Genomic DNA, 23,885 nt, shown 5'->3' on the forward strand with positions numbered 1-23,885 from the left:
ATAACTTCAATTTGACTGCGCCCGTAAGAAATCGTTTAGCCTTTTCTTGAAAGTGGTTATTGTCTGGCAGCCCCTAATCTTCTGAGGTAGAGAATTCCATTCACGGGGGACTGCTGTAGAAATCATTTCAGTTCCAATGTGATACTGAAGCATGGGAGTTTTGTATCATCATTGTTACAGCATAAGAAACTAAAGAAGTTACTCAGCAACGACTGAATAAACAAAATGCTTCTTGAATAGATGGATATTTTCTGAAGAAGCAACCTTCCATGTTAGTGGGCGAGTGAATATCCATAATGCAATCATATGGGGACGTGAAAATCCGCAGATCTCATATGAACTGGAACGGGCTATTCCTAAAGTTAATGTTTAGTGCACGGTAAGTCGCTATAATCTGTATGGGCCGTTTATCTTCGCAGAAGAAACAGTTCGATCAGGACCATACATGGACATGTTGAAAAGATTTTTCGAACCACAATTGTAACAGAAAACAACATGGATATCGTGTTCCAACAGGATGGTGTACCACCTCATTGGGCAATAGACATCTGTGATTATGTGGACGACACATTTGGTAACAACTAGTGTCATGGATAAATATATAATAGGATGCGAAACTTACTGAGTTTCCCATAACACATGCTAGAGGCACTAATGTAGAAATTGATCTTGCTGCCACCTGTTGGGTGGTGGAGAATTTATTACTTCTAGCAGCGCACCAAGTAGCGAAAATAAAAACTAATTGCTCCATGCATTTAGTAGTGCACCTGGTGACGAAAATGTTAAACTATGCGGAAAGTATTCCCTCACTCCCTTCCCTCATCAAAACTAACCCAATTTAAAATAAAGCATTTACATTTTTATTTCTCACAGCATCTTCCACTGGAAATTCTTACCGGAGCCAACAGGAAGATGAAAGAGACGATCTATTTACACTACCCAATTAAAATATAACCAGACAGAGACAGAAAATAAAGCAAAAGGTTAGATAATTGGGATTGTATTCTTTGGGTATTTATTGTACAGCACAATGGAAAAGTCTGCAAGAACTACTTAGATAGTTCAATTTATTATATTACTATTACTTTACAATACATTCAACAACACTATTTTTACAACGTCCATAAACATTAATGTTTAACATACACTGCTTATACAACACGTAGTATCACTTTATGTCCACTTCTTAGCAAGTTTCTGGCTGCCATCTTGTCTTTTCGAGCAACATCTCGAACGAACGGATAAATAGAGAACTCTGGGTAACGTATCCAACACGTAGTTCTAATGTTCACCACCTACGACGTCGGGCGCAGATCATCTTATTTGAGCTCCCTGCCGTCAGATGGTGCTGACCTCAGTTTTGCATCCTATTATATATTTATCCATGCTAGTGTGGTCAAGGAGGTCATTTATGTGGCCTCCAAATTCCCCAGATCTGACACAATTCGATTTCTTTCTCTGGGGTTTCGTGAAGAATGATGCGACCCAGGGATATTCATGATCTCAGAGCAAAGATTTTCTCAGCTTTTGAGAAAGTTACCCCTGAGCTGTTAGACCACACAGGGGAGGAATAATTAACCTCAAGATATGAACTGTGCCGTGTTTGCAATGCTGGGTATGTTGAGGTCTAATTTTGACAAAACTCCCATTCTTCTAGAATGCATGTACAAATTATTTAACAATAAATAACACCAGTTCTCATTCTATCACGTTTTTATTTTATGTCTTCCCAAACGGATCACCCTGTATTATAGGTGATTGCAATATACAAATAACTACAACATGAAATTTGTGAGGGTTAATTACGTCATTCCACACCTGTGGAGTAACGGTCAGCGCATCTGGCTGCGAAACCAGGTGGCCTGGGTTTGATTCCCGGTCAGGGCAAGTTACCTGGTTGAGGTTTTTTCCGGGATTTTCCCTCAACCCAATATGAGCAAATGCTGGGTAACTTTCGGTGTTGGACCCCGGACTCATTTCACCGGCATTATCACCTTCATCTCATTCAGACGCTAAATAACCTTAGATGTTGTTGATAAAGCGTCGTAAAATAACCTACTAAAAAAAAAAAAAATTACGTCATATACTAAGAAGTATTATAATTGAAGTCTCATCTACTTCATTTCTGCATGTCTAATAAATTATAGTTTAATAAAATAAACTTCAACTGTGCATATAGTTTGTGCTATGTTCTGAAAGTGGATAGTTTCAAAAGTATCATCTTTATGACAAACTCTCTTTGCTAATAATCATTATCTTAAAAGTAATCAAAATAATAATAATATGGAAAACATACAATGCGTAATATAAGTGGCTTATATGCTAATCTGCATTTGCACTCATTATTGAGAGAGTTAAAAGGAATGCAACACTATATTAGTTTCATGATATTATTAAACAGAGAAGATAAATTTCTAACAAAATTGAAACATAAAAGGTAGTGTTCTAGTACCAACACAAAAAAAAAGTTTCGTAATGGGAAAGAAAAAAAAACCTACTTTTAAATTTGAATTCACTACTATTTTAACAGTTCTTTTAATCAACTTCGACATAACTATAATTGCAAGAAGAAAGCTTACTAATATTATAAGAAAATTAGTATCTTGCACATACGCATGTACTGTTTACACTGTTAAAATATACATGAAAATGAAACTAATAAATTAAAACAATCACATAAGTGTGCAAATTTACTTATTTTTGTAATTACTTTCAAAGATCAAAGTTCTTTTTTTTTTTTAAATATAACAGTGGTGTTTAATATAATTACTGAACATTACATTCTTACAATTTTCCATCATCTTTGCAAAAAATACACTCACCATAAAAGATCTATGTTATCCTTGGATAATTTCCATGCAAGTTCAAACATTAAAACAGCACTCTGTAACGAAAACATTACAATTAATACACCATAATTAGTCATTCAAAGAGAGCTATCTTGTTCTATAATTAAAAATTAAAACAAATATGACGATTTCCTTCAACATGTTTCTGGTTCTGTACAACCTAACTTGCCAGACAGCACATGTTCTCTGATAAACAGAAGGAAATTTATAAATTATCATCTGCTTTAGATGAAGATAGGTAGGAAGATAAAAATAAATACATACACAAAACAATTTGCAATGGTAAGCAAAAGTGGCAAAAAAAGACAGAAATAACAGAAGAAATACTTAAATTGATTAATAATTTCCTACTTGATAGAATAGGAATTTCAGTGAAATACTTAAGTCTTTCTATATCCATCCATCTCTTCTCTTGGACCCAAAAACGAATTGAATATTAGGATGTCGAATTGTAACGTGTTTAAGTTACAGTGAAGATACAGTGAACATTAGTACTGATAATGAACATGGTCTATCCCAAACAGACAGTAATACTGTATGTATAGCAACGTCAGTAGTATAAAAACAGACACTTCGGTTTTAGTGAACCTCGGATATAGTGAACAAAATATGCTGGTCCACAGAGGTTCACTATAACTGGAGTTGACTGTATTTATTGAACAGATATAATAGTATAGTAAAATTTCATTTATAGGTTTCTCCCCTCGTAGGGATACTGTCCTGAAATTTCTACATACACACTATCTTGTCTAGGGTTCGCTTATTCGCGGATGATTGTATGGTATACAGGGAAATAAAAAGTCATGAAGATACTACTCTTCTCCAGAATGATCTCAATAGAATAAACGATTGGGCAATAGCCAACAAAATGAAAATAAATTCTCTAAAGAGCAAAGCCATCAGTTTTACAAGGAAAAGAAATAAAATAGTCGCATCGTATACGTTAGGGGGTGAAACCATTCCGGAAGTTAACAAATGTAAATACCTCGGAATAACATTTAGCAGCGATCTCGGCTGGGGGGAACACGTTACAGACACAGCGGGAAAGGCATGGAGAGCGTTACATTTTGTGATGAGGGTACTAAGAAGAAAAGGTTCTGATAAATCCAAAGAGATTGCATATAAATCACTAGTACGTCCAGTAATGGAATATGGTGCTGCATGTTGGGATCCTTACAGATTAGAACATATTAAGACACTGGAAAAGATTCAAAAACGGGCTCTTAAGTGTTGTCGGAAAAATTCACCATTAAAATGGGACACACTCACAGACAGGAGAACGCGAATTCGATTATGCGCACTGTTCAAAACATACAGAGGTGAGCCTGCCTGGAGAGAAATAAAAAACAGGTTGCAGCCGCCAAATTACTCTTCAAGGAACGACCACTCATATAAATTGAGGGAAAGAAGACAGAGGACAGACACTGGAAAGTTTTCTTTTCTCAATCGTACTATCAGGGACTGGAATGCTTTACCTGCAGACTTACTAAAGGCTTTACCAACAACCAAAAATGCATTTTAAAATAGGCTTAAGGACCTTACTAATAGACGGTAATTATACACAGTAGTTAAAGGGTGTAAATGATATGTTGTTATTGAAGTGTTGTATCAGTGAAGAATTATGTTGTGTCAGTGAAGTGTGTTGTGTCAGTGAAGAAGTATGTCGTGTCAGTGAAGTGTGCTGTGTAAGTGAAACGTGTTCCTGTCAGTGAAGCTTTATAGTTTATAGTGGCAGTGCAAAGAATTTGAACAGTGAAATGTTTTTGAAGTGTTAGTGAAATCAGGATTGAATCAGTGAAATGTGTCGTAGTTCCAGTGCAGTGAGTTGACAGCGAAATGAGTGTAATGTTGAAAGGTACTTGTGCAGATATGAACATATACTCGTGGGTTTTAGTTCGATCTTAGTTTTAAGACACAAATTAGAATATTTCAAATGTTATTTTAAGTGACCATTAATTTAGTATATTCCCTGTTGTTGTTTTTATTATTATTATTATTATTATTATTATTAGTATTAATTATTAGTATTAGTATTAATTGTATTTTTAATTAATAACTTTATTATTGTCATTATTGAGTGTGATTAGTTACCACTGCCACCGGGTATATACCCATTGCAGTGTGAATAAATACATACATACATGCCTTTTCACATATTCAGTGGCTACAGCACTTCAAGTGGCTGAATTGGGAACTGAAGCACATAGCAACCAAAACTTTAAAAGAGTACCTACACCATCTCACTTACAAAGGAAAATCAGAAATCAGTGACATTAGTGGAAAGCAATAACAGTCTAAAATCTGGGTAATCATTTCGGGACACTGTGTACAACACGGAACCAACAGCTTTTCTTCCTCTTACTTACTTACAAATGGCTTTTAAGGAACCCGGAGGTTCATTGCCGCCCTCACATAAGCCCGCCATTGGTCCCTATACAGAGCAAGATTAATCCAGTCTCTATCATCATACCCCACCTCCCTCAAATCCATTTTAATATTATCCTCCCATCTACGTCTCGGCCTCCCTAAAGGTCTTTTTCCCTCCGGTCTCCCAACTAACACTCTATATGCATTTCTGGATTCGCCCATACGTGCTACATGCCCTGCCCATCTCAAACGTCTGGATTTAATGTTCCTAATTATGTCAGGTGAAGAATGCAATGCCTGCAGTTCTGTGTTGTGTAACTTTCTCCATTCTCCTGTAACTTCATCCCGCTTAGCCCCAAATATTTTCCTAAGCACCTTATTCTCAAACACCCTTAACCTATGTTCCTCTCTCAGAGTGAGAGTCCAAATTTCACAACCATACAGAACAACCGGTAATATAACTGTTTTATAAATTCTAACTTTCACATTTTTTGACAGCAGACTACATGATAAAAGCTTCTCAACCGAATAATAACAGGCATTTCCCATATTTATTCTGCATTTAATTTCCTCCCGAGTGTCATTTATATTTGTTACTGTTGCTCCAAGATTATTGAATTTTTCCACCTTTTCGAAGGATAAATCTCCAATTGTATATTTCCATTTCTTACAATATTCTAGTCACGAGACATAATCATATACTTTGTCTTTTCGGGATTTGCTTCCAAACCTATTGCTTTACTTGCTTCAAATAAAATTCCCGTGTTTTCCCTAATCATTTGTGGATTTTCTCCTAACATATTCACGTCATCCGCATAGACAAGCAGCTGACGTAACCCGTTCAATTCCAAACCCTGCCTGTTATCTTGAACTTTCCTAATGGCATATTCTAAAGCGAAGTTAAAAAGTAAAGGTGATAGTGCATCTCCTTGCTTTAGCCCGCAGTGAATTGGAAAAGCATCAGATAGAAACTGACCTATACGGACTCTGCTGTATGTTTCACTGAGACACATCTTAATTAATCGAACTAGTTTCTTGGGAATACCAAATTCAATAAGAATATCATATAATACTTCCCTCTTAACCGAGTCATATGCCTTTTTGAAAGCTATGAATAACTGATGTACTGTACCCTTTTCTTCCTCAATCAATGAAATTCAGACTTCCGAGTTTTTCTGCTTAAAATGCAATGCCTACAATTGGGATTTAATCCAATTTACTGAAATGTAGAAGCACACATGATAACCACCAAAATCGTTAGTTTGAGCAAATATGTTTGCACGTAAGTATTTGAAATAAACACTACAAATAAATCAGTTTTATCTTACATCAACCAATATAACTGCAATTAATATCTCACCGATCGACCATAGTAGCTGAACTGAGTGTAGTCAAACATCAAACGATCTCTCTTCTCTTCCCATAATCGTCTCTCCCGTCGCTTAAGAATAGCTTCTTCACCAAGACGCCTTCGTTTTGCCTGACGTGATTCTTCTATGTCATCCTCTTCACCTGAGCCAGCATTTGATCCTTCTTCTTCTTCTTCATTGTCTGACTGGAGGGAGAAATAAAGTATTTATTAAGAATATTGGTTTCCTTTCTACCAAGCTGATGAGGATAAGCCTGTATACAGAAGCCACCAAAAGGGGGGATACAAAGAGTTTATATAAGTTTTTTTGTTGACAAACATTGTACAAAGAGGACATGAAACTACGAATATAACATAACAATGGACAATACAACCAATAATGTCCACTGCTAACAACCTTCAAAGTATGACTTGAGGCTTTCCTGGCGTTTGATGTAGAGTAACTCTTCTCGGGTTCTCAGCCAGGTGAGTTGGAGATTTGCTTCCAAGCTTTCGATGGCTAGCTCTGCCATCTTCTTCAGGAATGAAGTGACGTGGGACGAAATCGAAAAAATCGAAAGAGAATTGGGAGGACAAATTTAAAAGGTACGCAAAACGCGTCCTTGCAAGGGGTTGGGGGCTGTACAAAACTAAATATGTGAGCTCCAAGCCTGTTGGCCACTAGTCTCACTCCGGATTACGCTGCTCCACTGAAGGAGCTCTAGAAAATTTTGAAGGGGAAGCCGAAATTGGACGAAACCTCTTAGATACCACATACACGAGGGGGACTGAGATTTGATCAAGTGATCACGGAACGGGGCGAGGAAGAGTTGGCTGGTGTTTGCCGTTAGGATGGCAAGACGCTGTCATCTGTTGTTCGATGACAAAGCATGTGAAGGCCGTCGGAAGAAGCGCCGTGAAATCTAAATCTGCAATTTGAGAGGTCCCTGTCCTTTCAAATTGCGACTAATTGAGTGACCTCGTATATTTAGTAGACAATTTATAGGTTCTGAACTAGGGCATACGTCGTTTATAATAAAGGGGAATATATATGGGGAAGGGCATATAGGTCCGTGGCCCATTTCTTATAGGGCTCATCCCGACATTTGTCTTACGCCTGAGGAAAACCACGGAATACCTTAGGCAGGATGAGTTGTCTCATATATAAGAGACTAGCCAATTTGGCTGTTATGTAGGAGGTGATTGTTGTCATGAGCCTTGTTGAATCGTCTCAATTTCGAGACTAGCCATTTTGATGTGGGACCATGTCTAGCCGGTATATATGCGATGGTAGGGCTTCCTGCTGCGGGCCAATCAGGAGCTAGTTCCTAGTCCCGACCGCCAGACGCATTCTGGTTGGTGGAACCGGCAGCCAATCAGGAGCTAGTTGCTAGTTCCGACACCTGGTGTCTACAGAATACCTTGTGAGTGTGGGAAATGCTACATCGGGCAAACAGGACGCACCAATATGGAACGCTGCAAGGAACATCAACGCAGCATAAGACTATATTATCCTGATAAGTCTGCAGTAGCCCAACACAGCCTAGAAACTGGCCACAAGATAGATTTCGGCGCCACCACCATCTTGGACAAGATATCAGGTTACTGGGACTTGGTTATCAAGGAAGCCATCGAAATCCAGCTAGATGGCAATAATTTCAACAGAGACAGGGGTCTACAGCTGAGTACAGCATGGAAACCTGCCATCAATACGCTTAGACAACCAGCACACGGCAGACAGTCGGGACCAGCAATTAGCTCCCGATTGACTACCGCTTCCATCAACCAGAATGCGCCTGGCGGTCAGGACTAGGAACTAGCTCCTGATTGGCCCGCAGCGGGAAGCCCTACTATTGCATATATACCGGCTAGACATGGTCCCACATCACTTCATTCCATGAAGAAGATGGCAGAGCTAGCCGTCGAAAGCTTGGAAGCTAATCTCCAACTCACCTGGCTGAGAACCCGAGAAGAGTTATTCTACAACCTTCAAAGTAATTTCCCAGGCTGTCCACGGTTCGTTGCAAGGAAGACGGTGAATACCACCAGCTGCATGTGATTTGCTGATAAATGCCACCTCTCACTATAATGCTCTTAAAATATCTTTCTGTTAGTAAAGTGTTTGCCACACTATGACTTCTTCACTTCGACGATCAATAAGTCACATGGACTGACATAGGGAGAATGGGGAGGTTGTCATTTAGGGTTCCCATATCTTCTGTAAAATATGTGAACATTCCTTTTTTTTTCGCTGTGTCCTATTATCCCAAAACAGGTCTTCAAGACATGTTTCTGGCCCATATTTAAAAACTACTGACTGAAAAACAAAATTGGGTACATCGACTGCTATTTTATTATGACCACAGTTTTCGTCACTGCCTGGAACATTGGAATTTGTTACACTGATAACATTGGAGGTGACATTAAAAGTTCTTAAAACAGATCATGCTTGTTTGATGAGATCATAGGTAATTGTGAAAAATATTCTGAATTCCAAAGGAAATAATCAACTGGAGCAAATTCTTAAATCAAAACATTTCGATGAAGTCTGGATGGATCAGTTAAAAGTGTTGATGAAAAGCTAGCATATTTTAAAAAGTGATGAGTTCATTACATGTGCATGCTGGTGCAAATGCAAATGTAAGATTCTCCTTCAGCAGGATCTCACTGAAGGCTGAGGAGAAAAAAGTTGCATGAAGAAAAAAAAACACACACACACAGTGGAATTCGTTCACAGTTACTTACAATACAAATGACACTCCTACATTCCTGAACTATTCTAACTCAAAAAAATCCTAACCTAGTCATAGCCCTCACGAACATTCACAAAACAGCTGAAAGAAATGCTAAAGAGAATTCTTAAAATTGGCATAGAAAAGTTACACTATGATTGGAGTTAGGGGAACAAAAAATCGTAAACAAAAGCAGAGGCTAACCAAGAATTTTAAAAACGCACATGTGTTGAGAAGAACCAATGTTGTCAGATGCTGAACATTAGAAATAACCAATCATATTCTTGCGATGTGTTATGTATGCAGTTAGAGACAAGGGGTAAAATGGTGAACATAAAGATAAAGACACCCACCATATTCTATTAATAATTTTAACCTCTTTTATGCCTTTGCTCTGTCTTCTTCACATCCTCTGCCTATCTTATGTATTTATGTATTTATTAACACTACAATTGGGTATACACTCGGTGGCAGTGATATATAATATACAATAATTACAATTACATGAAATAAAATAAAATAAACGTAAATCTATAAATAGTAGATGCAATAAACCTAGGACTATAAATAAAAACTATTCTATAATAATGCCTACGATAAGCAAAAGTAAATCTAACTTATAAGTACTTTTATTTCATGCAACTAGTACCAATTTAAGTAACTACATATCACCTTAATTAATTACATACCAACTTAATTACATATCTTAATTAATTACATATCACCTTAATTAATTACATACCAACTTAATTACATATCATCTTAATTAATTACATATCACCTTAGTTTATTTACATATCAACTAAATTACATATCTTAATTAATTACATATCAACTTAATTAATTATATATCAACTCAATTAGTTACATGACACAACTTAAATCATTACACTGCACCTCCAATTACATTTTCAGTCTAATCTTCTCAACCTTTCCTTAAATGTATTGATTTTGAGAGGACCACCCTGAAAGATTGCCGCAGGTAGGCTGTTCCAATCTACTATTGTGCGGTTAACAAAAGAAAATTTTGCCACGTCCGTTCTTTGTTTTCTACATTTAAACTTCCTAATATGATCAGTCCTTCCTAAGTATGATGATGTTGCTAATCTAGCATTGATATCGGTCCATGCTTTGTGTCCCATTTGTGCCTTAAACAATGCGGTGAGTCTGGTTTTTCGTCGCCTTGATTCGAGAAGTTCCCACCCTAAGTCTTTTACTATCTCCTCACCATGTCCCTTCCCCATTTTGACATATTTTGCTGCCTTGCGTTGGACCTTTTCTATTGAATCGATTTGGTTTTGTCTGTACGGATCTCAACCTACTGCTCCACATTCCATAATTGGGCGACTAGATAGAATGTGTTAACCTTTATACACTTTAATTCCTCCCATGATATGCACTTAATAAGTGTAGGAAATAATGAATAAACAAATTCTGAAGAAAAACCACCCCCTTTAACTATTAATTTCATCTCTCTTATCCCTATTCTCTCTTTTCTTCTGCTTCTCTTATGTACTAGGCTCTATTATGCTTCATATGTTTTCTTTATTTACTTAAATTTTATTCCTCTAATTATACCATTTCATAAATGCAAGAAATACTGTACATACAATTTTTAAAGTAACACATCACCTCTTCTTGAAAAATTTCTTCAAATTCTGGGATACCTTCATCGTCATCTGCCTTAGACAGCAATCTTATCTGAAAATAAATAAATAAATATAAATACATAAAAAGTCAACTGTTTACTATACTACATTAAACACATGTTGCTGTTGCTCCTATGGCAAGTTGGGCAATTAAACCATCTTCTCTCTGGCATCCCAATATAGTTCTGTTAAATTTCCTTCATGCTGATGATGTTGACTCAGGCATGTGCAGTGGAGAAGGGGGTTTCCGCCCATGAAAAAAAGAGTTTACTTTGTGGCAGATGGTAGGCCTACATTCACTGGACTGGTAGATGCCTATTTGCATTAGACAGTCATGACCTGTATTCAGCTTAAAACTTGCTACAGCTTCCTTTCTCATGTTGTTTTTTTTCCAATTTTCTTGTATATTTACTCACGTTTTGACCTTTGGCTGTGAAATCTTGACAGTTAGGGACGTGTGTTCAGATGTGTTTTGATGAACACGCAACAAGAGTGCATATCTTACCTCAGAAGCCAGAAGGAATTAAGTCCAAAATCGCTATTTTGAGATATGGTGAAATTAATGTTCCACTCTGCACACAGTTTTATGAATTACTTTCTTTGAATATAGAAAAATAAACACAACTGTTTATCCCTGAAATTCGGGAGTACCAACATCAAAATAAGCATAAAATAATAATAATAATAATAATAATAATAATGATGATGATTTATTTAACCTGGCAGAGTTAAGGCCATACGGCCTTCTCTAACACTCAACCAGGAGTAAAAACTGCGTTACAGAAACACTACAAATTTACAAAGTACACACAAAACGGAATAAGATAATAATAATAAAATGTAAACAACAAGTAAGAAGAAATCAGACATAATATATAACATAGAGAAGGAAAGAAAAAAGCATAATAAAATGTGAACAGCAGGTCAAAAATAAATGAGGCCTACAAAGTATAAAAAAATAAGACAATTATTGATAATAATAATAATAATAATAATAAATAAGAATAGTAATGATAATAGTAGTAATAATAATAATAATAATAATAAAATAATAATAACAGGCCTAATAGTAATAATATACTAATAGTAGTAATAAAATAGTGCAGTACAAAGCATACAATGAATACAATATTTTTAAGTATACACAGTAAGGAAAATTATGTTTATATATAGCTCAACTTATCACATTAGAGATATACCATTATCGGAAAATATGAAAACAAAAATATAAAATAAGTTAAATATCACTAGAACATAAAAAAAATGTGAATACGTAGAAACATGCAATACAACACTTGTCATAATAGTAAGTTAGTTTGGCAACTCGTCATAAGATAATTTTCTAACTTGGATTTGAAAGATTTCAATGTTCGGCAGCCCTTGACTTCAGGCGGCAGAGAGTTCCAGTGACGAGAGGTAGCAACAGTGAAAGATGAGGAATACAGAGATGATGTGTGAAGTGGAATTTCTAGCGTGTTATCGTGTTGTGATCGAGCATTAATATTATGATAGCGAGAGAGAGTATGAAAACGAGCGAATAAATAATAGGGGGATGAAGTGTGCATAATTCGATATAGGAGAGAAAGTGAGTGCAGATTTCTCCTCTCATGTAACCTAAGCCATGATAACTTCTCGAAAGAAGGTGAGATATGATCATAGTATCGAACATTGCAAATGAAGCGGACGCACGCGTTATGAACAAAATGTGAATCAACCTTAAACTAAAAATCCATGTTTTGTTGCTTGCCTTCTGGTGCAAGACATCTCACTTCTGTTTTCGTTGTTAGTTTAATCCCACAGCAAACAATAGCATGTGACTGAAATGAGACTTGACTGGCAGCAGTTTTGCACCACCGATTGTCAGTACGTGTTCCCACCTACTGTTGTACATTCTGTTTCACATTAAACATTTCTCAATACTTGTGAAAGTAGACCTAACATCACTACTATGCATTGGTTTGCTTAAGGAACAGCATTAATGAATTAAATAATTTTAAAGTTTTTTTTAATAGGTTATTTTACGATGCTTTATCATCTTAGGTTATTTAGCATCTGAATGAGATGAAGGTGGTAATGCCGGTGAAATGAGTCCGCGGTCCATAACCGAAAGTTATCCACCATTAAACTTTCGTGTAAGGTTAATCGATGTCGGACAAAGATGTTATTCTTCTCTTATGTTCAACCACATACACTGAGGATGCATAAATTTAACAAAAAGTCACTCAATCGGGAGGGTGGGGGGAATATACGTAATTTATTATTTTACTAGCCGTAGCCGTGCGCTCCGCTGCACCTGTTAGAAATATATATAAAGTAATTACATAATTAAAATAGGACGTTTGATCCAGGGAACAACTTTTACAACAGCGCAAGATAATCTGTTTCGCTCATTACCCATTTTTTTTTTGCATTGCATTTATTGCATATATATTTTATGTATTTTAACACGATTCAATTGAGCATAGTTAAAATTTGAATTATACAATAATGGATTGCTAAGCTAACGTACTATTACTGCATACTAAATCAATTTACAGTCTCGTTGTTCATTAATTCTCTGAGATTAAAATAAGTGTACATAAATATTATTTTAAGAAATACAGAAAACGAATGTACACAATAGCCTATCAAATTTTCTGTGCATAAGAAGCTATTTTAATCTTACCTGTCCTCGATTTACTCAGACGTTACTGTAATAACATTATAGCATTATGTCCATCTAGAGAAACTTACACTTTCCAATGGTGAAATAATAATTAATTATACAAATCGGTTAATTTAACTTCTGATATTACTTCATACAGAAACATTCTCTGTAGGCTATGTTTAATAGCTTTCGATTGTTAATGTCCAAGGCCCCTGTTTCGATTGTTGTTGTCCAAGGCCCCTTATAGACGAAGTCATTTGTTCTTAATTCATTGCACTGTCTTAGATGGCGTTATTTTAATTTCAAACTCATTTATCTCAGTAAATATCAGTCCTATCAAAATTTTGTAAAGAATAAAACTTATCGGAAATAATTTTTAAAGAAACTTTTGTTATGTAACATTTTTCACAAAAATCAATAATAAGCGAGATATTTCGATTTATTTAATTCAGGCCCCCTTATAACCCCCCCTTTTAAATAAAGCATTTTGAATGCCATATAGCCTAAAATCTAAGTTACAACGAACTTAATTTATATTCCAATTTTCATATAAATTGGTTCAGCCATTATCGCGTGAAAAGGTAACAAACATACAGACAGACATACAAACAAAATTTTCAAAAATGCTATTTTCGGTTTCAGGGTGATTAATTATATATGTTGGGACCAATTATTTTTGGAAAATCGAAAATTACCAGAAAAATTTCGGCTACAGATTTATTATTAGTATAGATAGAAAACCTATCCTCTAATTTAAAAACACACATGCAATAGTCTTCTTACCTGTCCATTGTTATAAATATTGCACACGTCAGTTGGTCTATGACTGTCAACAACAAAGAATACGACATCGTCTTGTGGCTGCAGGGCATCAACGATGTCTATGGTACCACCACAATTCACCAGCACAACGTATTTTACCTGAGAAAGAAAACAGTGTCAAGACGCCTGTTATGATTTTACATTCAAAACTAGATTAGGCTGTAGAATAAGGGTAAGGAAACTGTTGGCATTAGTGAATATTGTGTGTCGAGCCAGAGGAAAAGCAAGCACAAATCATACGATGAAAGAGTAATGGAACGGAGAAAAATTCTCTCCGGCGCCGGGATTTTTCTCCGTTCCATTACTCTTTCATCGTATGATGACGCAGAATATCTGCATGGAAATATCATATGTACTTCGGTACATTATAATAATATATATGATATGCGTAAATCACTTCGTGATTTAAGACGGCGCTTATTCCGTCGGATCCCGGCCAACTAGTCACTCATTACGAGTGCACCTCAGCACATATGTGGACTTCGGTCCTAGGTTCATAGATATCTATGACGTAGTGCAGAGGGCGGCCACTAGAGGGAACCCAAGAGTTGGAACTTAAAACTGAGACGATTCTTCCGACGCCGGGATGGAATCCGGTGTGGCTTAGTGGATAAAGCGTCAGCACGTAGAGCTGAAAACCTGGGTTCAAATCCCGGCGCCGGAGAGAATTTTTCTCCGTTCCATTACTCTTTCATCGTATGATGACGCAGAATATCTGCATGGAAATATCATATGTACTTCGGTACATTATAATAATATATAAGCACAAATCATTAAAGGGAAAAAAAGGAGTAGCACGTGATTAGTGTTAATTCGTTTTAGTAACAAGAAGACAGTTAAATAATGGTTAGCTTACTAGATGTAGTTTCAAACTAACAAGTAGAAATGAATAATGTGTAAATAATGAATTTATTTTAAATAAACTTTATTTATTCAGCTTTCTGCAAGTGGAGGCTGCCTACAAGACAAAGCTTACCATAAAATTGTATTTTTTTTTAATAAATGGTAGGTAGGCCTAAACAATTATAATGAAAAAAGAGAAAACAATGAAGAAGGAAAAGAAAAAGAAATAACACAATTACAAATACAGTAATTGAAAACGATCAAACAAATCATCATTAATTCTAGAAAAACATCAAATCTTCCTAGTATCTATTTGTCATCAGGTGATCGCAGTCATCTATTCAGCATTAGTTGCAGGACCCAACTTAAGTGGGCAGATCGTCATAGGAAAGAGGTCAGTCTATTTAAGCGTAGAGATGGTTTGAATATTTAATTTCAAGGAAAAATTGTTCCGGGGCCGGGTATCGATCCCGGGACCCTTCGCTTAGTGCACGAATGCTCTATCGACTGAGCTACCCCAGAAACTATACAGACACCGTCACAATTTTTCCTTTATATCCACACAACTCAAATGGGCTGACAAGAAGCCAGAATCCAACTTTGAGTGCACACAAAATGCATGACTTGCATAATACAGGGACATCACTTTATTTTTACCAACATTTTTAACATTAACCTGGCTATACTCGGAAACACTGTTGCCCCCTTCCATTACAGGAGTTTGATGTTACTAGTGCAATATGTAAACAAATCAGTTTACTAGGTATAGGAGGAGAGAGAAGTAGTGTATCCATTTATGTCGTAGGGAAATACGATATTACGATTTTCAGTTTGATGATCACTTTTACGGAATTTATCAAAATACAGTAGAGTAGTAACATTTTTTTTTTTCAAAAAGCTCAACTTTTCAGGCGGATATGTTCGTTATGTAATGTCTACTTTATTTAGCATATTAATTATTGATGTTAACATACAATATAGAGAGTGCGTTTAAATTGAGGGGGTCATAAGTAAAGGGCTGTAGGTGCACTTAAGTTACTTTTGAGAAAATGGGGTTTAAATATTTAAGCTTTCGTAAAATCGGTGAAATTGTTATTTAAATTTTAATGTGTGATGCGATTAAAATATCCCTTTGCCACTAAAATTTTAGACACTTAAGCTTATACTGGATGCACTTAACTCATGTTATTACAAATGTCACTAGCATTCCTTTGCTTCTAGCCATCTCAATTAAAAAAAAAGCTAATCTGAATTTTTAAACAAGTTGCTGAAAATGCAGGCTTCAATTCTTTACGCATATTATTAAAAACATTTTAAAGCATATTCTCTGAAATTTAATTTATCGTTTCTTGAATATAATTGTTTAGTACGATATTATTAATATAGGTTCTTTCTTCTATAGAAAACACAACCATATTTCTGAAACACACTATACACTGCAGTGTTTACTTCACTGCTTGAAGACTTCGAATGCAACAGCGGCCGTAAGTTTGTGTGTCTGACGGGAGCAAGGACATTAGTGAAGGGGTAGGGGTGAAGTACATTCAGAAATGCAGGTATAATAAAAATGCAAGTAAAAATAAAATGATGTCCCTGTATATTTGTTACTGGAGGTACGTTAACAGAAAGCCATAATTATTTAAGTCACACAGAATTTGTGTGCACTCAAAGTTGGGTTCTGACATCTTGTCAGCCCATTTGAGTTGTGTGGATATAAAGGAAAAATTGTGATGGTGTCGTGTATAGTTCCTGGGGTAACTCAGTCGATAGAGCATTCATGCGCTAAGCGAAGGGTCCCGGGATCGATACTCAGCCTCGGAACAATTTTTCCTTGAAATTATTCAAACCTGTTTTACAGGGAGCTACTACCTGAAAGCCAGATTTGCATAGAGATGGTTTCTTAGAATTTTTATAGATACCTTCACTGCAGACAGAGATACTTCAGTAACAAGAGTTTGTCCTAGACCAAACTGCTTGCAAAAATGCGCGAATCTTTTTGTGATGGTCCCTCTAGCCCCAATCAGTAATCCAATAACTTCGATCGAAGTTAGATGATATTTTTCCTTATAATATGGTATAGTGGGGTTGTATATAATGCACTTTTCCTTATGTACCTCAGCAGGTTGATTTTCATATGTTTCCATCCTTACAGTTTGATCAATTATGAATCCACTTGTTGATCTTGTTGAGATAGCGATGATGTCAATGCTCCTTAAAGACCCATTTGTGGACAAATCATGGACCTCCTCTTCTACTTGGTAATTTTTTGCTCTTAGGGCCGATGCTAGGAGGGATCGAATCTTGTGCTGACAACTATTCCTCAGTAGTTCTTCATGAGGACAGGCTCCCAGAATGTGAGCAAGTGTTTCTTTCTCACTCCGACAATGTCAGCAGTGGGTTCCATTCTGAGACCTACCTGGTAGAGTGCATACTGGGCATACATTGGTAGTCATCTTAATAGCGTCCTTCCATTCACTGCTGGTCAATCCATTCGGTTTAGATAGCCATTTATTACCAGGCGTGTATTCTTTGTAAAGAATGACTCCCTTCCCTTTCTGAGGAATGTGCACTAGGAATCAAATTCTTTGTCTCGTAGAAATTTTCGTAAAGATGGTACGTTTATCTGATCAGAGGAGTCAACATTTGCCAATCCAAGTTTGCCTGTAACATATATTATATGTTGTTTGACTTTGCAAGCATTGAAAAACTGTAGAAAAGCTTCCCAGCTTGCTTTATAAAGACCAAATCCTTTGTATTTCTTAGGTGAGTAAAGCATATTGTCTGGAGTGTCGGATGGAAGATTTAAGATTTCTTTTACTATAGTTCTAATCAGAATGTCAGCATCAGGGAGGAACTTTGAAGGAATTCTCTTCATTGGAGTCGTCTCAAAGGTGTAAAGAAGTGAAGAATATATAAAGGTGGATATGATGAGAAACTTCTGGTATATCTGTAAAAGGAATAATGTTGCTATTTTCTTTGGAACAAAAAAAATTATACTTTCCCTTGCATAAAAAATAAATCAGAGAATGAAACACGAGTATTTTCCATGGAAAAAAAAATTGAAAGACAAATATTTTCCCTGGTTGACAAACAATGTTGTTTGGTAGTATGATCGACTCCATCAAATACCCACTGGCCTTAGACACGTTTCCTTTTATGGTAGCTACTTCCTTTGCCCGAACTTCAGTTCATTAATCATTAATTTCCACAATGTGATCTTCAGTTGCCTTAATGTTTCAACCTCATATCATTACTTCACAAACATCTCTGTACAGATGACAATGACTTTTTCTCAATGATACAGCACGGTTTTCTGCTACTTAGCCAACTTGTAAATTGCAGAGTCATATGTACATTTCATGTAACAAAACCTGACTTACTTACTTACTTACAAATGGCTTTTAAGGAACTTGAAGGTTCATTGCCGCCCTCACATAAGCCCGCCAGCGGTCCCTATCCTGTGCAAGATTAATCCAGTCTCTATCATCATACACCACCTCCCTCAAATCCATTTTAATATTATCCTCCCATCTACGTCTCGGTCTCCCTAAAGGTCTTTTTCCCTCCGGTCTCCCAACTAACACTCTATATGCATTTCTGGTTTCGCCCATACGTGCTACATGCCCTGCCCATCTCAAACATCTGGATTTAATGTTCCTAATTATGTCAGGTGAAGAATACAATGCGTGCAGTTCTATGTTGTGTAACTTTCTCCATTCTCCTGTAACTTCATCCCGCTTAGCCCCAAATATTTTCCTTAGCACCTTATTCTCAAACATCCTGAACCTATCTTCCTCTCTCAGAGTGAGAGTCCAAGTTTCACAACCATACAGAAGAACCGGTAATATAACTGTTTTATAAATTCTAACTTTCAGATTTTTGGACAGCAGACTGGATGATAAGAGCTTCTCAACCGAATAATAACACGCATTTCCCATATTTATTTTGCGTTTAATTTCCTCCCGAGTGTCATTTATATTTGTTACTGTTGCTCCAAGATATTTGAATTTTTCCACCTCTTCGAAGGATAAATCTCCAATTTTTATATTTCCATTTCGTACAATATTCCCGTCACGAGACATAATCATATACTTAGTCTTTTCGGGATTTACTTCTAACCCTATCGCTTTACTTGCTTCAACTAGAATTCCCGTGTTTTCCCTAATCGTTTGTGGATTTTCTCCTAACATATTCACGTCATCCGCATAGACAAGAAGCTGATGTAACCCGTTCAATTCCAAACCCTGCCTGTTATCCTGAACTTTCCTAATGGCATATTCTAGCGCGAAGTTAAAAAGTAAAGGTGATAGCGCATCTCCCTGCTTTAGCCCGTAGTGAATTGGAAAAGCATCAGATAGAAACTGACCTATACGGACTCTGCTGTATGTTTCACTGAGACACATTTTAATTAATCGAACTAGTTTCTTGGGAATACCAAATTCAATAAGAATGTCATATAATACTTCCCTCTTAGCCGAGTCATATGCCTTTTTGAAATCTATGAATAACTGATGTACTGTACCCTTATACTCCCATTTTTTCTCTGTTATCTGTCGAATACAAAAAATCTGATCAATAGTCGATCTATTACGCCGAAAACCGCACTGATGATCCCCAATAATTTCATCTACGTACGGAGTTAATCTTCTCAAAAGAATATTGGACAAAATTTTGTACGACGTCAACAAAAGTGATATTCCTCGAAAGTTACCACAGTTGGTTTTGTCCCCCTTTTTAAAAATAGGTACAATTATGGACTCCTTCCATTGTTCTGGTACAATTTCCTTTTCCCAAATAGCAAGTACAAGTTTATAAATTTCGCTATATAATGCACTTCCACCCTTTTGTATTAATTCTGCTGGAATTTGATCGATACCTGGAGACTTGTACTTTTTCAGATACCTGACACTATCATTAAAGTAAAAGATTAATAGTATCTCAGTATCACTCTTTAGCGTTTTATGACAAAAAAAATGAAGGTATTCAAATTATTATTAGAAGCCGTTCCACGCTGGTTGAAGTATGACCTTGGACGAAAATGCGTCTACTCCGTAAGATTTCTACGTGCTGCTGCCCACATAACCTGCGCGAGATGATTAGGCCATGCTTCAACTAAGGTGGAACGGCTTCTACCTACCACGTAAGTTGCATCTTGCAGCTAAATGACAATGGTGCACACTCAAAAAAAATTCAGAGGCGATTAGGTCTACAAACACAAACTCGTCTATAAATTCATACAACATTGAATATAGCGACATCTGGATTCTATTCCTTGGCCTAAAAATAATTCACAGTAGCAGACTGTTCAATAAATTACAAGACTAAAAAAACAAGTTAATTAATTAATTAAAATAAAAGCAGACAATCAGGTGCCGCAGGTAGTTCATATTCTTATAGTAGGAAAAATATACTCGTTAAATTTTACTGGATACAAAAGAAAAGTAAATATAGGGTTTCATTGTTGTGTTCCAATTTTTCAATGACAAAATGGAATGCATGCATAGATTCATTCATTACTCAGCTATCCAAATTCATTTTTATATCTGGCTGGCTTACGCAATGATCACATTTTGTCTTTAGAGTAGTGTACTATAATTTTGAGGTTATTTTCAATTATGTAAGTACTTTTTACTCCCGTATATTGTGCATAATGGGATAGAAGATTCACCCATTAACTGAAGTCCTGTGTATCTATTCACTAAGCCCACAACTAGAACTTGAAGTCATATCACAATTACGTTACTTACATCTTCACAATTATCTTCATAGGTTTTCTGAAGATCTGTGATTCCCTGCACTGGAACCAGTGTGTATATAATACTATCACAACGGAAGAGAGATTGCAGAATTTTGCATGCGCATATTGCATCAATGTCATAGTTCACCAACAACAGGATTCGCTAAAAAAAATAAGAGGTCTTGATTATATAAACTATCATCCCTATTAATAAATAAATTTTATTGGGTGGCTATATAATGAAAAATTCAAAAAACTAATTTGTAGATGTTCCGGATCCAATGATAAATTATTATAGTTTACCATTTAATACAATATTGTGAGCAATACTTAGATATAAAAACTATAAATATCGACAATAAATGACAGCACCTTTCCAATTATCACATTATAAAAGTCCTTCTTTATATCTTCTACATACATAATTCGCAAAGTTCAGTTACACATTTCACTTTTAACTTGCCTTTGGCGCCTACCATCCGCCATATTGAATATTTCTACCACTATCAGGGTGGCCAGACACTTGGAAAGAAAATCCCTTTGATTAGATAAAAAAATCCCTGTCGAGTAGACGTCACTCCTGATCGCAATATACGTAATCATCTGGGACATCACGAAAGTACTTGGATTCAATATCGTAACATACACATTCAAGTTTCATCTTCTCTAACAAATACAGCAAACCTAACCGTACGAAGTATGTTTTGGTTATTGTCTTATTTTAGCGGAAGGAGGAATTGTCAGAACTATAGAGACATTCGACCTTTTGTATTGGCAGCACTGTATGCATTGTAGTATTTGTCAGTGCGCGGAATTTCAAGATGTATTGTGCTTACCATAAAAAGTGTTTATTTAATGTTTTCACTCCTTATTAGCAATATATCAATTGTATGGAGATTGAAAGGTAAAATAAAGTGTTTGTATTGTTTGGTACATATCTTAAGATACAAATTTCAATAGTGATACACCACTTCGAGAGCCACCTGCGAAGCTCATACAGTAGACGTGCTTGCTGATTCGGAGCTGCATTCGGTCGATTCCAGCTTTGACTAATCACCTGGTTGAGTTTTTGTTCGTTAAACGAGCGCTGAGATAGTTCCCTTCCCACTCCGCTTCCACACCTTCAGCTGTCTAATACCAACATAACTTTGATAACATTACGAAAGTTTCACTCTAGCGTACACTCAGGCAATGCCATACAAATCTGTGACAGATTAGGTTATTTCTTCTCCTCTCTCCGTATTTTCTCTCTTTCTCTTCTTCTATCATAATTCTCTCCTCTTCTCTCTTTCTCACTTCTTCTCTTTTACCTTCCATTCCCCTCCCTCAGTGCTCTACCCCTCTTTCTTACTTCTCATCTTTTTTTCTTCTCCCCATTCCTTTCCCCCTGTCTTATCTAGTTGTCAACTGTCACACGTCATCTTAAGATACTCTTATTATTTTATTATCGTACTGTAACTTAAATGTACCTACTTAGTCCTGGAGCTGGTATGTTTTGAACCAGCAACACTGCTGATCTCCAAAATAAAGAGTCCAATACAACGGAGTCACAGGGGAAGTTGAAGAGTAACGATCAATCTTTCCCCATTCTTCTTCTTCTGTGACTTTACAGTAAAGTTCTTGAAGTTTGATCTCATCCTCCCTAATGACATCTGTCCACTCTATTCGGTCATGAGCTTTCCTTCTCTATCCCTTTATTCCTGATTGAGGTCACCCTAGATGTTATGCAATCATCTTAGGTTTGGTCTTCCAACATTCAACACACTAGAACAATATGAAATATAGGCTACAGACACACCAAAACACACCCTAATCAAACCCTCAACACACAGATCAATTTCAGAACACACACACTATTCGACTCCACTTTTCAACACACAAACGCACCCCTACAACAGACAGCGAAGTCGAGATGACGCCGTAGGATCTAATAAGCTCTGATGATGGTGTGGAGGAGCACCGAAACAGCTGTAAGCCACACGGGGTTATATAATTTAACACTAGTAAGTTTGCCATTTAATCAATCAATTATTTTATATTTTTACTTTGTTGTAAGTCTATAATCAATAATACATAAATTGTTTATATTCCAAATTCTTAACGAAGATTGATGTATGACTTTGATTGGGGTAATTATATTACCTCCCTTGCTAGTAAGTAGTAAGTTGTGAAAAACCTTGGTAGCAGGAGGGTTAACAAAACAGATTGAAAATTAATGAGAATTTGTTATTGTAGACTACACTTAAAAATATGTAATTAGAGTAACTTTCATAGCATCATAGCACTATTCATATTTACCATTTAAATAAATAAATTATGGGAGAAAATATTATGAAATACATGAGACGGGAGATGGCGAAAATGTGGGTAAAGTACAGAAGATCTGGGAACTCTATCACTGACAGGTTCACTCATCACAAATGCAACCCTTCATCAAATCCTGTCCAACCTTGTCATTGATAGTGGAATAGAATATTTGGTATGAATTTCCTCCAAATGAAATGTAACTGTAGAGGATTTCACATTAAGAAAAAAGCATTGAGAATATGGGACTATTTCATCAAATGACCAGTTTCCATAGAAACGCCTACATACCACATAGCTTATACAATATATTAGGCAAGGCCCATATAACCAATGGTTTTTTCTTAAATGTGGGTAAAATACAGGAGATCTGGAAACTCTATCACTGACAGTGTCACTCATCACAAATGCAACTCTTCATCAAACCCTGTCCAACCTTGTCATTGATAGTGGAATAGAATATATTTTGGTGTGAATTTCCTCCAAATGAAATGTAATTATAGAAAATTTCATGGTATTTTTTTATAGCAAAAAAGACCAGTTTTTCTAACTGTTCAAAAGTAATAGCAGCGCATTGAGAATATGGG

The 23,885-nt window shown here is 36.2% G+C and overlaps 2 protein-coding genes across 5 annotated transcripts in view; one reads left to right on the top strand and one right to left on the bottom strand.

Annotated features, from left to right (window-relative positions):
• The window catches only part of Cdc45 (cell division cycle protein 45), a 46,526-nt gene extending 25,039 nt beyond the window's left edge, over positions 1-21,487 (bottom strand). The window contains exons 1-6 of the mRNA XM_069842868.1: positions 21,367-21,487; positions 21,005-21,157; positions 14,376-14,513; positions 10,929-10,997; positions 6,577-6,771; positions 2,823-2,884 (exon numbers count right to left, since the gene is read on the bottom strand). Coding sequence (XP_069698969.1) covers positions 2,823-2,884; positions 6,577-6,771; positions 10,929-10,997; positions 14,376-14,513; positions 21,005-21,157; positions 21,367-21,417 — 668 coding nt within the window. The 5' untranslated portion in view covers positions 21,418-21,487. The remainder of the gene's footprint in view (positions 1-2,822; positions 2,885-6,576; positions 6,772-10,928; positions 10,998-14,375; positions 14,514-21,004; positions 21,158-21,366) is intronic.
• A 275-nt stretch (positions 21,488-21,762) lies between these two features.
• Positions 21,763-23,885, top strand: part of LOC138711717 (spindle assembly abnormal protein 6 homolog) — a 43,432-nt gene continuing 41,309 nt past the window's right edge. For all 4 annotated transcript variants that reach the window (XM_069842869.1, XM_069842870.1, XM_069842871.1 and 1 more), the window contains exon 1: positions 21,763-21,898. In XM_069842869.1, the coding sequence (XP_069698970.1) occupies positions 21,850-21,898 (49 nt within the window). In that variant the 5' untranslated portion in view covers positions 21,763-21,849. The remainder of the gene's footprint in view (positions 21,899-23,885) is intronic.

This window comes from Periplaneta americana, chromosome 13, assembly GCF_040183065.1.
Source record: "Periplaneta americana isolate PAMFEO1 chromosome 13, P.americana_PAMFEO1_priV1, whole genome shotgun sequence".
Lineage (NCBI taxonomy): Eukaryota > Metazoa > Arthropoda > Insecta > Blattodea > Blattidae > Periplaneta > Periplaneta americana.